Here is an 18,474-nt window from a genome sequence, read left to right as displayed (position 1 = left end):
GTTTGCAATCAGTAACAGTTAGAAGCATTCATTGTGGCGTTTTATTCCACAGTTTAGATTTATCAATTTGCTATGTGGTAGATATATGACCGCTACCTGTTGATGTGGTTAGACGTTTGAGAGTGAAGCTGAGGCACAGGCCTCAGACGAGGATTACGTCCCGGCTCCTTCTACACGCCCACGGACAAGTGGTGCGAGGTGGTGGAGGGAGGAGAGGGCGCTATGAAATGCGTGTCCATGAGCAGTGATTGACACTCTGTTAGAGGTCGCGCAAGATGGCGACTGCAGCAGACGTGTAAGTGCGAAGCTCTGCAGCATTAACGAGTATCTGATGGTAATTTTGACGAGGCCAACGGTTTGAACGGCTTGTTAAACGGCTAAACACCAACCAAACAAGGATAGAAGAGTTTTAATGATAGGTTGAAGATTCTGACGAGTGACGACCTACGGACATTAACTCTCTTGACACGTGCGTCAACTAAGCTATAAGCTAGTCTACGAAGCTAACACCAACATTGCACCAGTGAGCCGAAATGACAAAGAGAGACGCAAAAAAAGTCACAAAAGGGAATCTGGTGATGGATATGGAGCCAGAGGAGAGTTTCTACGGCTTGTGTTCTCCTCTCCCCGAGACTCCCAGCAAAAGTCCAAACCCGAAGAAACTGTGTGGAGAAAACAAGGAGAAGGACACGGTTTCTAACTCCGACATCCTCCAAGCCATACGTGAGTTAAAGCGGGGTTTTTCCGTCTTTGAGCAGCAAATGAAACTAAACACTGCGGACATTAAAGAGGCAAAAGAAGTAATTAAAGGGCTAAATTTTCAAGCTAAAGAAACTGAGGATAAAGTGATAACGCTGGATAAAAGAGTGGACGAACTGAAAGGAAAAATCGAAGAAGGAGAAAGATACAGCAGAAGATGGAATCTGCGCCTCATCAACCTCCCAGAAAAAGAAAACGAAGATGTGAGGCATGAAGTCCTCAAAATATTGAGCCAGATTGCACCGGATGAAAAAAGTAAGATGGGGTTCCTGGTTGACACGGTACACAGAGTGGGACGCCCGAGGGATGATAACAAACCGCGTCCAGTCATCATCCAGTTCAACATGCGGACCTTCAGGATCAAGATTTGGAGAGAATCACGCAACGCTGACATCCTGAAGAAGATGAACCTCCGTATGGCCGAAGACCTGACCCGCTTCGAGAAAGACTGCAGAAACAAACTGTGGCCTTTAGTCGAACAGGCACGTAAGGATGGAAAGAAAACCAGATGGCAAGGGCCGATCGTCTTCATCGATGGGGTAAAATTCACTGCGTGAAAAGCCAGCTCTGAAGACCATGATGCTTATTAAAAGTAAAAAAAAAAAAAAAAAAAAAAATTAAGAAAGCTCATTACAAGTAATGTTATGGCCTCAAAACAGCACAATTTATATGCCTGATACTCATAATGTTCAGAGTTTTTCTAACTTTTTCCAAAGGTAGAGTTTTTTTTAAAAAAAAAAAAAAAAAGCTCTTTTCTTGTTGTTGTTTTCCTTTTGATTGTTCAAGTTAGTCGGCATCCAGCTATTTTTTTTTATTTATGGCCACCAACAAGTTCATCAACCTTAAAGTACTTTCTCTTAATGTCAATGGTATACGCAATATTTCCAAAAGAAAGGCAATTTTTTTGTTTTGCAGAAGGTCTAACGCCGATTTATTTTTTCTACAAGAGACACACTCCTGTGAAGATGATCGTAAGTTCTGGAGAAGTCAATGGGGAGACCAGATTTATTTAAGTCATGGTTCTAATAACTCAGCAGGAGTAGCTATTCTGTTTAATAAATTTAAAGGGGATGTTATAGAATCTCACTTATCTGAAGAAGGTAGATGGATCATTTTAGTGCTTAGAGTAAACAATGTGATTCTGGTGGTGAATAACATTTATGGTTATAATTATAATGCTCTAGCAAAAAATATGATTGTCCAGCTGACAGCAAAACTTTTGAAGCTCAAAGAGAAATATAAAGAGGCTCACTTAATAATTGGCGGTGACCTAAATGATGCAGCTGATGACTTAATGGACCGAGTACCAGCAAGAATATCTTCCAGTTCAAGATTTAAAGTGATATCACACTTAGATGAGCAACTTAATGTTATAGACGCCTGGCGATATATCCACCCTTACCAAAAAGAGTATACATGGAGTAATGCTAGTGGTTCTTTACAATCTCGAATTGACATGTGGTTAGTATCTTCTTACACTATGCAATTTGTTTCCGAAATATCACATAGTTATGCCCCCTTTTCAGATCACAAAATGATAGTCATTTCCTTTACTAATCCTCTAAAACAAAAAGCAACACTGCGTGGTTACTGGAAATTAAATTGTAATTTACTGAAAGATGAAGCTTTCTGTAACTCAGTCAAAGCAATTGCTGGGAATATTTTCAATGGGAAAGAACTTAGTAATATACAAAAATGGGAATTTTTTAAATTTAAAATCAGAGAATCAGCTATTAGACACAGTAAAGAAATGAAAAAACGCAGCAATCTTAAAGAATCTGAAATTATGAAAGAACTAAATATCCTAATAAACAAAAGTTCCCCTACTCCAGAGGAAGAAATTAAACTGATAAAATTGAAAGATGATTTAGATAGTTTATATATTAATATGACCAAGGGAGCCTTTGTACGCTCCAGGGCTAAATGGTTAGAGGAAGGTGAGAAGAATACAAGCTATTTTTTCGCCCTAGAAAAAAGGAACTACAAGAGAAATAATATCACATCTCTAAAAATAGATAATTCTGTAACCTCCAACCCAACTGATTTAGCAAATCACACTTTTCAATTTTATTCTGACCTATACAGCTCTAATTATAATTCAATAAAAGGTGAAGAATTTATTAATAATGTTAAAGAATTTACTCCTAAAATATCAGATAATTTTAAATTGGATTGCGAAAAACCTATCTCTAAAGTTGAAATCCTTGAAGCTGTAAACAAAATGAAAAAAGGTAAATCTCCAGGAATGGACGGTCTTCCTGTCGAATTCTACCAGTGCTTTTGGGAAATAATTGAAAGTCCTCTTTTTGAAATGCTGAAAGAATGTACAAATAATGAAGAAATGTCCACAACCATGAAACAAGGCATAATAACTTTGATTCCCAAGCCAGACAAAGACCACCTTCTATTGGATAACTGGAGACCAATAACATTGCTCAATGTTGACTATAAAATACTCTCACTAATTTTCGCCAGGCGTTTAAGAAAAGGTTTAAGTGAAATCATACATGAAACTCAAACTGGCTTTATGAATAATCGCCACATAAGTTGCAACATTAGGTTTATCCTTGACTTAATAGATTACTCTGAATATGTTGATTCAGATGCTTTAATTTTATTTTTAGACTTCTACAAGGCATTCGATAGTGTAGAGCATCAATTTTTATTTAAATCTCTTCAAACCTTCGGTTTTGGTGAAAATTTTGTATCCTATATTAGAATGCTCTATAAAGATATTAGTAGCTGTGTCATGTTATTCCCAAATACCACAAAAAGATTTTCAGTGTCTAGGTCAGTCCGTCAAGGATGTCCTTGCTCTCCATTTCTCTTTCTTATAGTCGTTGAATTGCTTTCAATACAAATTAGACAGAGCAATGTCTTTCGAGGGTTGAAGATTTTTGAGAGAGAGATTAGGATAACTCAATTAGCGGATGATACAGTCTTATTTTTGGAAAATAAACAACAAATAGAGACAGCACTTATGATAATAGACACCTTTTCTGTTGCTTCAGGTTTAAAACTTAATTTAAAAAAATGTGAAATACTATGTCTCTACAACACAAATGAAACACTTATATGTAAAATACCAATTAAAGAAAATATTAAGTATCTTGGAATTTATATTTCTAAAAATATAATTGAACGTCAAACAAAAAACTTCAAACCTAAAATACAAAAAACTAAAAATATTTTCAATATGTGGCTCCAAAGAGATCTGTCCCTATTAGGTAGAGTTCTTCTGAGTAAAGCAGACGGTATCTCTAGATTTGTATATCCTACTCTCTCTCTTTTTGTTCAACAATCCCTTTGTAAAGAAATAAATAATACCCTAATAAGTTTTGTCTGGAAAAACAAATGCCATCGTTTAAAAAAAGAGATCTTGGCAGCCCCGAGAGGGGATGGTGGTATGGAGCTGTTAGACTATATGGATATGAACTATACCTTTAAGACAAAATGGATAAAAGAATATTTGAAAAAACCAGAATCTCTTTGGTATTTTATACCTCAGAATATCTTTGGGAAAGTTGGAGGGTTACCTTTTCTCCTAAATTGTGATTATGATGTTTCAAAATTACCACTAAAATTATCTAAATTTCACCAACAAGCCCTTTCAGCAGCAAAACTATGTTTTGTCCATAACTTCTCTCCACATAAAACTATTATATGGAACAATGAGTTCATAACTAGGAAAAATAAATCACTATTTCTGAAACATTGGATTGAAAAAGGAATAATATATCTTAAGGATTTACAAAATGATGTAGGTGAAATTTTTAGTTATGAAGAATTTCTTCGATCTAAAATCTTCCCTGTTACCTATAAAGAATTTCAAACAGTGATAAAAGCTATTCCCAGTGGCATTCTCCAATTGATAAAAGGTCATTTTGAAAGGCAAGAGGCAGAGAAAGTTGACTTTACCCTCTTTATTAATGGTATAAACATTATGAGTCACTATTGTAATAATAAACATATAAGGAATCATTTTTTCAGGAAAAGGAAAATTACACCTCGAGGAAAATCTGTATGGTCTTCCTCTTTTTCTGACATTAATTGGAAAACAACATGGCTCCTTCCACATAAATTTGTTATCTCCAATAAAATCAAAGAAGTTCAATTTAAAATTATACATAACATTTACCCCACTAACAAATTTGTGTCAAAATTTGTCAATATTGATGTCAATTGTGTATTTTGTAATGCCGAAGTGGAAACGATTAGGCACCTTTTCTTTGAATGTAATTTTTCCCAGATTTTTTGGAAAAAAATTGAAGCTTACATCACATCACACTCCAACATACCAATTAACTTTAATGCCAAAGATATACTGTTATACTATAATAATAAAGATAGGAAAATGCAACACTTAATTAATCTGATTATTCTAATTGCAAAATTCCACATACATAAAACCAAATTTTCCAAAGGTCGACCTTTCTTTCCTGTTTTTGAAATTGATTTCAAGAACTACCTTGAATGTATTAAAAGAATTGATAATAACAAATGTATACACACTGTTAACATAATTGAAGAAATATTTGGAGAAATATAATATGTCCTGCCATTTTCTTTCTTCCTTTCATTTAATTTCATTTATTTTATCACATTTATGTTACCCCTGTAATGACTTATGCACTTCATCCACTTTATGTCTCATACTGTATTTGTTTATTTAATTCCTTGATGCCTGACTCCTTTGTATTGTCCACGGTCAATGTTCTGACTGTGATTGGAACCTTTAAATAAAGTTTTGGAAAAAAAAAAAAAAAAAAAAAGACACTCTGTTAGATACACCCCTGGACTTGATTGGTGCATCTGAATGTGGAGCGGTGGATGTCTTGCAAATCGCGCTACAGGCTCTAGGTGGGGCCAGAGGAGCCGAATTATTTTTTTTAAATGACCTACTTCATGCAATTATACTTGAACATAGGTTCAGTTTCAGCAAATATGACAGAAAGTTAGTTTTATAAAACTTGCCTACTGCACCTTTTACATTCCTTGCGGTCTGCTTGTAGCTCCAGCTGTCATCATAGAGGCGCTGTTCCATATTCTTCCCGCTGTTTGTACCAAAGAAAATGATCGCTTTTGAGTTAAGTTCACATTTTCTCTTAATTCTGTTGTTACACAGATATTCGTGTAGTGCATTACATAAATGTTTAGTTTATTTCCATGTAAATGTTGCTAATGCTAAATTAACAGTGGACTACAACTACAGTTATCTGCGTTATCATGTCTGTGAATATATTATATTATTTGAGTGACCAGTCAGTAATTAGTGTTTTTTTTGTATCATTTCTGTTTTACAAAATTGTTTCATGAGAATGAAGACATCAGTAAAGACCATTCAACTTTACTCCAGCCCCTGAGTTTCTCTTGAAGCTTGTTGGCTATCTGTCGATATGTGTACAGACACACACACTGAGAACAGAATAATCTGCTTACTTTTCTATCCCCTGCTCCTCAAACTGTTGCCCACCTACATAAAACGATCACGAGATGGCGACATTGCTCACTTATTTGGGTTCAGTTTTGTGTAACTGATTTAATAAAACCTGACCATGTCTTCAATTGAGCACTGACTTTTCTTTTGCCTTCTTTTTGTACTGGACCTGGGTGATAAGTTCTGCATTTAGGATGACATTTGGTTGTGTATCAAGAGGTATTTGAAGTGTCTGTTTGAAGATAAAATGATCTTATTTTCAGACGCTACCACTTAAAAGTTAATTTCCTTTGAATATTGATAATTGAAACACCAAAAAGATTGAAGTGCTTTAGTAATGTGAAGATAAACAGTTCTATTTGCTTTCATATGTTTTAACTACTTTTAAGAATTTCCAAAAAAAAAGATAAAACAAAGGCAACCAGCTCTAAGTGGGGAGTTTCCGTTTGTGGGTGGTGCCCACAGATGATGACAAGCCCAGTTTGGTTTTTGAATATATTGTGACCCAATGATTAAGAACCTTCACAGATACTTTTGTGAATATCTTGTCAAAATTATGCTGATTAAATTGATCATAGGGAGGAGAAATAACAACAAAGACATAATATAAAAAATGTACAAACATTTTACATTAACCTACGCACATAGCTGACGCTGGTGCAAGCCATTTATACTTGTGCGCCCACTCTGTAAAAGCTACACTAGATATGTCTTTTTCGGTGGTTAATTTTTGTTTCTACTTCCTGCTTCACTTTTAATTATGGTGCAGGACTGCATTCCCTTCCTCTAGTATACCTAATTAATTGGCAGGTGAGTTTATGTTTAATTTATATCATTTGATATTATCCCTGAGTATGGTACATTATTCCCATAAGCCTGCACTACCACATATTACACAACCAGTCTAATACAGTATCTGAACTGTTTGCCAGCAAAAGTGATAACCAAAAGATTCAGGTGTGTGTTCACCAAAATGACGTTTTCACATTACACTTGTTTTGTCGACCAATAACTGAGAGGAAAAGGGTAGAAATGTAAAGGCCACTGGCACAGAAGCAGCTAAACACCTCTTAACCTGTTGTATCAGAGAGTGATTGGAGGGATTATTAAATACAATGAAAAGTTGATTCTGAGATGAGGTTTACCAGGCTATGCAACAATACAAAGAGGTACATTTAAATAGTCAATTTACTGGGATATCCATCTGTAGTTTTGGCCCTTCCTGACAACACAGGTTTAATCATTTTAGTTGATTGACAACTAGTCAGGTGGAAGCATCTTAATTCACCACTGATCAGCTCCATCTCAGCTGGATTCAGTCTGTCTTCTAGTTCTGCCAGAGGTTTTGTCCAACTTTGTCCTGGCTGCTACTGCCAGGACAAAGTTGTGTTTGTGTTAAATGCAAACATAAACTGAAACTGAACAGAGCCACAGTTCTGTAAATTATAGACAGGACAGGGCATTACAAACTAATGGAAACTGATGACCAGATCCAGCATTTTAGTCAACCATTTTATACTGGTATAAAATAAATAATTATGTTGCCCAAACTCACCACACACATACTACACTATCTACCTTTACATTCTTGATGTGGGGAAGAGAAAATGACTAAAATGGAGGGATGAAAGTAAAGAGTTTTATTCTAAATCAACCAGACACCACAGATCATCTAAACAGTAGTACAATTCAAAGGCTCTATTAAGCTTTTAGGTTTCCCAGTTAGACAAACATTATGCTATAGAGTTACAGTGAATATGCACACAGTGATCCAAACACAACAATACACAAACTATGCCTTAATCACATACATTATTTCATTCAGCTTCCCATGATGTTTCATGTAGTCAAATCCCATCCAAAATCAGAATATTTCATAAAATTACCCATTAAATATTATAATTACCATTAAAACCAAAAACCACTAATTAGACCCCAAACAAAAACTAAATATTCACGTTAAATGACTCTGTCACACATTTGATTCAACTCTTTTAAAAGCCCCACAGTTCCTGACAACATAGAAACAAGTCTGTGACTGATACCTGAATATAACAAACATGACATTTTAAGAAGCCACGTCTGATGGTCAACAACAAAATTACACACATGCTATAAAACAGTGATTAGGTTATGTATTGTATATGTGTCATAAAAAGCTGCAAATGGGAGGGAGTCTAAAAAGAAAGAATGGTGATCCCACTAAAATAAAGATATAATGGGTCTATAAAACCTGAGTACAGGTCTGAATAAGTATTTTTCATCACGTTCACTCTCACTGTACCAGTGCCAGAGTGTTTCTTTCCTTTTTCAGTTTTGAGCTTCAACTCCAGCTCCAGCTCCAGCTCCAGCTTCATGGTCCAAGATCCTTTTAAATTAAAATGAGCAGTGTATAGTGAGAGATGTGATTCAAAAGAACCAAATAGAAACACACACACAAATTAAAATAAAAAATAAAAAACAACTATTGGACAAAACAAAACAACTAGCTGCTTAAAGAGACTGTTATAAGAAGCCTTGTACTTGTTTTTGAAACCCAGTTTCACACATAAAATGTTTAATGTTGTTTGATTTGTCATATTTTGAAGAGGACTGTGCACAGATGCCGCCCCGTGTGCAGGTGGTTCAACTATGTATTAGTTCAGGTGTGTGCAGGTATTTTCCTCTAAGCTTTTGTTTTTATCTTTTTTTTTTTTCTGGTATGTGCCACATTGATTTTCAGTACTGTTGCATGGGTTGCAGTCTTTTAAAGAAATGTACAAACATTCATTCCTTGATGTTTCTACATCACAAAAACCTGCTGATTTAACAATGGTGTATAGACTTTTTATCCCACCGTCAGCCCAGAATCCAGCGGGATCAGAGACTAATAGAACTTACAGTCTGATCCCAAGTTTCTGAAAGGTTTACATTTTTAACTGCTCCTCCTCCCATCACATTGATTGTAATATACTGAAGCTTGTCACTGTTATTCATTAGAACATTTGGCCTGACAACAAAGAGTATCTATATTATAGTTCACATCCTAGATCTAAATCTTACCTCACTACTTCAAACCCGTTTCTCTTGCACCAATCACTAAACACTGCTTGGGCAGCTTCCAGATTTGCCTCATCAGTGTCCTTCCAGTAAACCCGAATGATGTTCTCAGAAAAGCGCGCTGGCAGAAAGCTGGACACCTGACAAGAACAGCAACATAAGTTTGCAAATGAATATGTAGCCAAAGAAATACAGACTAACAGAATAATAACACTAAGATTAAATTTTCATTGTCATTGCTGTAGTTCAGACTTGGGAATAGCTGATTGGGTATGCTCTGTCAGACTTCTCCTTTCCGTAGAAATATGTATCTTTAAGGGGGTCCTTGTCTTTCATCCCATAGTCAAAAGTGGCGACCTAAACGAAGATGTGTGAGAGAGAAACTTGTGTATATATTCACAAATGAATATCATCCAGTGGAGGAAAGAAAACATGTTACAATCAACAAAAGAAGAAGAAAAGTGTAGGGAAGTGATTTTATGAAACACTCACAACAACTTCAAAGTCATCAAGTGGATTTTCAGCCTTAGGAAGGACCTGAGTCAGTTCCTGGTTCAAACTGTCAATAGTATCCTGACAGACAGGAGAGAGACCATGTGTCTTTATATTTATCTTTACATTTTTATGATTATTTGTTTTTAAATCTTAATTGTGTTTTCTTACCTGTTGTATTTTGCTTCCTGGGTGGTCCTTGTTCTTGAGTTTAGGAAGGGTGCAAAGTGAGAGGGAGCAGACATAGTGAGTTACTCACTAGCAAGAGGACATTCACATTAAGGTGTCAGTTTATAAAAGAACCAGCTGTACAGTCTGTTTTGTCTCTTTTCACACTAATACAGGATTTATTTCCAGCTGCAAAATCATACAGATGGATCCTCTCAAACCTGCTCCAGAGGAAAATATTGTCTGACAGGATGATATGAATTTTGGTTTCTGAAAAGAGGTCATCTCTGGAAACAGAAAGGGGTTTAATTGATGCTGTTTAATGGGCTGTCACCTAGCAGAGTGTCTGGAGCCAGCTGCTGTACTGATACACTATAGTTGTCTCTGAATAGTATAACATAATAATCTATTTAGCTGGCTGCCTTTCCATTGTCATTTTTACATCCCTTCACTGGGTACAGAGATATCTGTGAAAACTATTAGAAAACACTTGTGTTCTCATACAAATAACTGCATTTTACCAGTGAGACAGTTGTACATTAGGCCCTACAATTTTAAAATGTTTTACTGACTTCATACACAAACTCAAATAGTGTGTCAAAATGAACATGAACACCTCTCTACACACCATGGCTTCACCCACAAACTTGTACAGGTTTCGAGAGACAATCCTCTGAAGAATCTCTCTTGCCTCCTCCAGATCTTCTGACTCAGAGAAGAGTATTTCTTCGAACAAGTGATCTGCAGAGCAAACAGAAATGAAGCGGAAGTTCGAACTGAATCACTTTTCACAATCTAATTTACAATAGAAGCATTTGAAACAGTAGTTGCTCCTACTCCTCAATTACCATTTTTAACACTCTCCACCAAATATTGTTTCTTCCAATCAAGGCTATTTACAGTATACTACCTATCATTGGTGACTCTGTAGGCCTCAAGCACCCCCAAATTTAGTCTTTGCACTACTAAATGATACTAAGAAGAAAAAATAGACTAGAAGTACTAGTAATAATAATAATCTCGCCAACTTCAAACATAAAAGTTTAATGCCGTGTTCTTTGTGTCAGGTTTGGCATACGGTGCATTCACAAGATCATATTTGCATATTAGTTCTCTAAATCATGTCAAAAACATTGTCTGATGGAGGCTAGTTCAACAGAGATTACTATCTAATATAAACTTTCTTAACTTTTAATCTGCAGGCTCCAGTCAAGCAGCCAATAGATGTCCTTCATTATTTGATTTCGTTTTCTATTGTGACCAAATGGTTGCTTGGTTATTTACACTATGGACAGTTAATTAAAGTACTGAAAGCTACTCTGACTTACTGGAAATGATATTTTTTTCATAGATGAATATATATGTGTTTCTATAGAAACTAAAACAGCCAGATTGGATTAGTGGTGAGAGAAGGTCAAAGTTACTCTTGTCATGCTCTCTTTTGTCGGCGACCAGCTGCAGCCCAATATTATGAGGGACGGCAAGATCAAAAGGTGTCGTATCTCATGCCATAGCACAAGCCAGTGATGGTTGTTATAAACTGATCTGGAACAATTGATGCATTTTGTTGTTTTTGATTGTTATGTTTACCTTCTGGATGACAGCATACAAAGTAAGAGACCAGTATAGTGAGGAAAAGGAGAGAAAGCAGGATGTAGATAGCAAAAGGAGAGAGAAAGAGCCATGTCTAATGAATGAATAATTCTATTTTAATCTCCTGATAATTTGGTGGACTGTGCCCATGTTGTTAAGTGACTGTGATCATTCAAACTAACACTGTAATGTGCGACTGCTTTCCAAGCAGCTAAACATTACTCAGAGTAATTTATTACGTATTATTGTTGTATCAATGTATTAATTGCAAGGCACTGTATGTGTGACATTCTGATCTAGGCCGCCCTAAAAGTCTGGTCCTCTGATCACCCCTGATGTTTGAGACAGAGTCCTGCTCTTTACTGGATCTGGAGGGGAATTACCGTTTTTTCTACCTGGACCTTATTTCTGGCATAAAATACGATTGTTTACTCACCCATATAACTTTGATTTCATTTGGAGTCGTTCGGCAGATATTTAGATCTGCGTATATCCATACAGTGGGAGTGATCGCGGCAGAAAACGCAGCCTCTAAATAACGAATTATCTGCCTATCATTTCATTCGTTCATTTCACCAATATTTTGTTATGATACGCTAGTGCTATTCCCCGTTGAGTCTGGAGTTACCTGTCTGTATATTAATTACTATTCATATAAATGACAGGTAAACCAGCCGACTGTCGTGCTCAGAGATGACATCATCCAGGTCAGAGGTCTGTAGGTCAGTCTACATGTTATGATGATAACAGGTAACTCCGGACTCAACGGGGAACAGCACTAGTGAATCATAACAAGATATTGGTGAAATGAACTACCACTATATGGATATACGCGGATCTAAATATCTGCCGAACGACTTGGTAATTCCCCTTTAAGGAGTCCAACAAACCCAGTCAAACTTGTTAAAAGTGGCAACATACAGTGTGCAACATAGAAACAATAACAATTATTCAAAGCTCAGGAGCCAAATAGGTTCACGTTAAAATGTCTGATAGCTGTTCTGGTGCTCATCAAGACATTTAGATGTTATAGACTGTGATGTCAACTTAAGCACCTCAGTAGTGGATCTCTGTGTGATTAAAGGTGCAGTAGGCAGGATTGCGAAGATCCAGGACTTAGCCAAAAAATTTGAACATCGACAACTTCTCAGTCCCTCCCCACTTTCCGCTAAAGTCCAAAAAGGTCTCGCAAGCCCCTCCCCCCACAAGGGAGAGCTGTGCACGATAGAGCGCGTGCATATTGGCCCTGGAATACTGTGCACGAGCAGAGAACCGAGAGAGAGCGAGTAAACAAACTCGCATGGACACACCGACGTAACAACAACAAAATAGTTTTTAAAATACCCTTCGTTATTGCTAAATAATTTTAGGTCAAAATATTTAGCAATAGTCAACTTTAGGACAAAACCAAGGTTAGGATGTTTCTGAAAGTAGCCTACATCGGTGATGTTTGCTATCAATAACAGTTAGAAGCATTCATTGTGGCGTTTTATTCCACAGTTTAGATTTATCAATTTGCTATGTGGTAGATATATGACCGCTACCTGTTGATGTGGTTAGACGTTTGAGAGTGAAGCTGAGGCACAGGCCTCAGACGAGGATTACGTCCCGGCTCCTTCTACACGCCCACGGACAAGTGGTGCGAGGTGGTGGAGGGAGGGGAGGGCGCTATGAAATGCGTGTCCATGAGCAGTGATTGACACTCTGTTAGATACACCCCTGGACTTGATTGGTGCATCTGAATGTGGAGCGGTGGATGTCTTGCAAATCGCGCTACAGGCTCTAGGAGGGGCCAGAGGAGCCGAATTTTTTTTTAAATGACCTGCTTTATGCAATTATACCTGAACATAGGGTCAGTTTCAGCAAATATGACAGAAAGTTATTTTTGTAAAAGTTACCTACTGCACCTTTAATAACTGAGTCCTCTAGCACTGATAATGCTTAAAGTAATTCAGAAAATTGCAAAATATAAATAAATCTCTATTATGTATCTATGTGAACAAAGCAAACACAGTATGGGATATAACATTGAAGACAGAGGATGTTTTGAAATCATGTAGTATGTTTTAAACATGTAAGAGTTGGCTTCCACTGACCTGTCACCTTGCTGTAGGCCTTCATGTTATTTTTGGCTGTAGAAAGACTGAACATGTGCCCATCTGAACCTTGAATCTGGATGTGATCATCTGCTTTTATGAAGGCATCTTTTATCCTGATAAACAGACCCAACAAATAACAACTTTGTGGAACATTTTGCTGCATCCGATAGAATAGAGAGAATCATTGAGTACCAGCATGGGAGGGGTAGGTACTCACATAATCTCTATATTCACTTTTACTCTATGCTGGTAGGCTCTTCTGTGGAGGTAGTTCCTTGTATGGAACATGTTATACAGATTGTCCACCTCCTGTTGAGAGGAATGTGTATAGTTTAGTCACAGATAATCAGGTTAATTAATTGTTGTTTTAAAGATAAAATCAGGAGTAGACACCTTGTCTCTGGAGCAGATTTGCTTTTCCCCCTGCACCTCACACACCCTGGCAAACTTTATGAAGCGCCAATGGTCAAAGTCATTCTGGATGCCCAGGTGGTGGCAGTCCCTGAGGTGAGAAGATACATGAGTAGAAATATACTGTATGTATGATGTTAAACTCTTCAAACTCTTAGAATGCAACAGAAATTAAAACTAGTCAGGACAGTATTGTAATTATTTATGGGAAGCAACACACAGTAGCTCCTCACTATACACCACAAAGTGAATTGTTCTAAAGCATCTCCACCTGGCAAAGTAGTCAAACTTGTCCACATCAATGCCGTTTCTCTTGTTTGACACAATTTCATAGAGGAAGGATTTGTCCTTTGTACGACCTTTATACGGCCACTGTGGAGGCAACAGCAGAATAGTGGCGTTAGACACTGACAGTAAAGATGATACTGACTGATTTCACAGTATTAGTAGTGACAGTACCTCGCCCTGAGCTGTAGTAGGGTTCAGAGGTCCTCTAATCATCTCCTTGATGAAATCTAGGTCAGGTGGAAGGTCCAATCCAAAACTCTCCATCACTTTCCTCAGATCATCAGAGTCCACCAGGTGATCAAACATTTCTATAGAAGCATCCTCATGCTACAAGGTATGAGAAGTTTAATGGTCAGGTATTAAAAATACAAATACAGTGGCTCACTGCTCAAGTAGAAGATCTCTAACCTCTTGACCTCTGCTATTGTACAAAGAGTTATGCACATGATGTTAGTTGATGTGCAATATGTAGAAACTTCTTTCTTCTTCTTTCTCCCCATTTCTCTTTAAAATTAGTTCTGTTCATTTTGACTATAATGTGTTTTCAAGTTCATTCATTCATTCTTCTGTAACCGCTTGTTCCTGTGAAGGGTCGCAGGGGGTGCTGGAGCCTATCCCAGCTGTCATCGGGCGAAAGGCGGGGTACACCCTGGACAGCTCGCCAGTACATCGCAGGGCTAACACAGAAAGACAGACAACCATTCACACTCACACCTACGGCCAATTTAGAATCACCAATTAACCGGTGGGAGGAGGCCGGAGTACCCGGAGAGAACAGACACAGGGAAAACATGCAAACTCCACACAGAAAGGCCCACTTGGCCCATGGATTTGAACCCAGGACCTTCTTGCTGTAAGGCATCAGTGCCAACCACCCACTGTGCCACCCATGTGTTTTCAAGTTTAAATTCTAAATTCAGAAAGGTTTTTTGTTTGAGCGCAATAATTATCAATGTCAGTTTCATGAAAAACACACACATACAATCAGACACAGATACTCTGATGCAGTTTTGTTCTGTGCTATTAAGTCAAACATCAAATACAACAAAAATAGTAACCCTCCATCTTTCTTGGCCTTTGCATGCTTCAGGAATGAACATCCCATCAAAGAGGTGAGAAAAGGGCCCATGTCCTAGATATGGAGAAATATTAATAAATGAATGAATACATAAGTAAATCAATATTGTATTGACATTAGAAAAAGAAATTTCTGCATCATTGTTTATGTCAGTGCGACGACAACAACAGAAGTCACATGGATATGCCATGCTCAGAAATCTAAAGAAAAACTGGAATTAAATAGTTTCCATGTAACAAAGGTTTCAACTAAACTTTGAGAAAAAAACAAAAAGACTACACATTTTTAGAATGACTTGAAGAGACTGTGATTAATAAGCATCCAAAATCTCAGTGAACTGTGAAATATAATACTCTATCATTGTAAATTTAACACTGAAAAGACAACATCTGGAGGGAACATTTCTTTCCTTCCTTCATTAAAAACAGAAACAATCATTACACATTAGACTTTATTATTATCAATATTATAAAATCGTGTTGTTTCACAATCTGTGAAAAGCTTCACTATATGTTTCACATTTAATCACACCCAACAATAATCCTTTAAAATCAAATTCATGTAGAAGTAGAGAGGTGTGTATCACTTACCCAGGTCATGACAAAGACCTGCAATCTGGACACAAAGGATGTCTCTCTCATCTATGTCGGCCGGATCATCTATGGCAACCTGATCATCTTTCTTGAGTTCTGGCTGCCTTGATTGCAGAGCTTTTGCAAGCTCTCCTGCTAAGTATGCCACCCTGTGTCACCAAATAGAGCACACACATTGTAAACATGATTATACCTCTACTAAATTAAACAGTCTGTTTACTTTGGTTTTATTGTCTTCAGTTGATGCTTTGTCACACACCAGTCTTTCCCTTAATTTGGACAGTGTGCTGGTGTGACTCCAGGAGGACGTACCCGATTGAGTGCTCAAAGCGGTTGTGGGATGCTCCAGGGTAAACAAAATAGCCCCCACCAAGCTGTTTGATGTTTCTTAGTCTCTGGAACTGAGGTGTGTCAATGATTTTGACAAGAAGAGGGTGTAACTCCACATGGCCATGGATGGGATCACTAAACACCTGGTGAATGGAAATGAAGCCAAGTAGACACAGTTCTCACACAGATGTCGGCCAATACTGTCTGAGTCATTATTTTTCCCAGTCTCTGCATCAAATTTGTTGTAGACCGAGAATGCAATCGACAACAGAAAATAAACATGCCCAACTTTAAAGGTACAGTAGGCAAGTCTTATAAAACTAACTTTCTGTCATATTTGCTGAAACTGACCCTATGTTCAAGTATAATTGCATGAAGCAGGTCATTTAAAAAAAAATTCGGCTCCTCTGGCCCCACCTAGAGCCTGTAGCGCGATTTGCAAGACATCCAACGCTCAACATTCAGATGCACCAATCAAGTCCAGGGGTGTATCTAACAGAGTGTCAATCACTGCTCATGGACACGCATTTCATAGCGCCCTCCCCTCCCTCCACCACCTCGACCTCGACGGGTCGCATACAGTGAATGGTCGCACCACTTGTCCGTGGGCGTGTAGAAGGAGCCGGGATGTAATCCTCGTCTGAGGCCTGTGCCTCAGCTTCACTCTCAAACGTCTAACCACATCAACAGGTAGCTGTCATATAGCTACCACATAGCAAATTGATAAATCTAAACTGTGGAATAAAATGCCACAATGAATGCTTCTAACTGTTATTGATAGCAAACATCACCGATGTAGGCTACTTTCAGAAACATCCTAACCTTGGTTTCGTCCTAAAGTTGACTATTGCTAAATATTTTGACCTAAAGTATAACGACTGTATCGTTGTACTTTAAGTCAAATTATTTAGCAATAACGAAGGGTATTATAAAAACTACGTCGGTGTGTTCCATGCTAGTTTGTTTACTCGCTCTCTCTCTGCTCGTGCACAGTATTCCAGGGCCAATATGCACGCGCTCTATCGTGCACAGCTCTCCCTTGTGGGGGGAGGGGCTTGGGAGACCGTTTTGGGCTTTAGCGGAAAGTGGAGAGGGACTGAGAAGTTGTCGATGTTCAATTTTTTTGGCTAAGTCCTGGATCTTCGCAATCCTGCCTACTGCACCTTTAATTTTGTGGTTCATTCACTGACGATGGCCTCATATTACCTTGTCTTGTCTTGTCTTGTCAGCTGCTGTTGCTGCCATTATAATCCCTAGATATAACAAACAAGAAGCACGAGAGAGAGGAAAGACTTTCAGGTTGTTGTCATTACACTGCAGTATTGATACTGTTTGAGAAGGTTTGACTTTGTACACATTTGTTTCTTTATATAGTTGTATAGATGTTGTTGCTATGATTTAGGAGTGACTCACCCTATGCCTGTTAAACCCAGATAAGCAAGACTGGAATCTTGAGGACTGCTAGCAAGTTTTTTCTTATTTTATTTATTTTTTCTTAAGAATACTTAGTTAAAAGAAATGTATGTGTATTTTTACTAAGACAAGTAGGCTTTATATTAGCTGAAAATGTCATTATTTAATCATTAATTACAAATACCAAACCAGAAAGCTCACCTCTAGATAAATCTTCAAATCCTTCTTTTTGCAGGGATGTCCACAAATATGTTAGATGTCAAATCTGCCTCTCACTCATGTAGATCTGGCAAGTGCTGAGCAGATATTTCAGGATAGGCTGATGAGTAATATTCTATCCCACAGTTTAACACAGCTGATCAGGAAAGAAAACACAGTCACCTACCTGGGGTTTTGATACCAGCCTTTTATACATTGGCCACACCTATGAGATTGGTCTCTGCCATCATTCTGAAAATATTTCATATACTTCATACATGATAGTACATGTCTTCCCCGTTCTAACCTTGACAAAGTAGAAAAAAACAGTAGGCTGTTTATAATTCTTCTGCTGCTTCCTCTGCAGCAACATGTATGTGAACAAAACTTGCCCAAAAATGAACTGGGATATGAAGCATTATGTAGCAAATCTAGAGGATAACTTGCTGGTTATCATGGACATATTGATTAAGATGAAATGAACAATTTACTAGATGGTTGTACAGCTGAAGGTTTGCCGAGTCATACACATATAAAATTATGAAAGATATTTAGGACATAATGTCTTCTTATGAG

The 18,474-nt window shown here is 37.5% G+C and overlaps 2 protein-coding genes across 2 annotated transcripts; one reads left to right on the top strand and one right to left on the bottom strand.

Annotated features, from left to right (window-relative positions):
- The first annotated feature begins 283 nt into the window (after positions 1-283).
- On the top strand, positions 284-5,614 carry LOC311494201 (uncharacterized protein). The gene is made up of 2 exons (XM_084553124.1): positions 284-1,351; positions 1,675-5,614. Exon 1 carries the CDS (start codon positions 534-536, stop codon positions 1,314-1,316), a length of 783 nt encoding a protein of 260 aa, XP_084409250.1. The 5' UTR covers positions 284-533; the 3' UTR covers positions 1,317-1,351; positions 1,675-5,614.
- Positions 5,615-7,821: 2,207 nt separating this feature from the next.
- Positions 7,822-18,151, bottom strand: LOC311494127 (deoxynucleoside triphosphate triphosphohydrolase SAMHD1-like). Its single transcript, XM_084553015.1, has 16 exons — positions 17,902-18,151; positions 17,494-17,540; positions 16,270-16,430; positions 15,955-16,106; positions 15,345-15,418; positions 14,458-14,613; positions 14,270-14,370; positions 13,981-14,089; positions 13,805-13,896; positions 13,585-13,700; positions 10,524-10,636; positions 9,899-9,931; positions 9,728-9,808; positions 9,488-9,592; positions 9,239-9,375; positions 7,822-8,564 (listed from the first exon to the last, which is right to left on the bottom strand). Exons 2-16 carry the CDS (start codon positions 17,530-17,532, stop codon positions 8,507-8,509), a joined length of 1,527 nt encoding a protein of 508 aa, XP_084409141.1. The 5' UTR covers positions 17,533-17,540; positions 17,902-18,151; the 3' UTR covers positions 7,822-8,506.
- Positions 18,152-18,474: the final 323 nt, after the last annotated feature.

This window comes from Chelon labrosus (genome assembly GCF_963514085.1).
Source record: "Chelon labrosus genome assembly, chromosome: 10".
NCBI lineage: Eukaryota > Metazoa > Chordata > Actinopteri > Mugiliformes > Mugilidae > Chelon > Chelon labrosus.
Note: the sequence above shows the minus strand (reverse complement) of the source record. Positions and strands in the feature narration are given on the sequence as shown.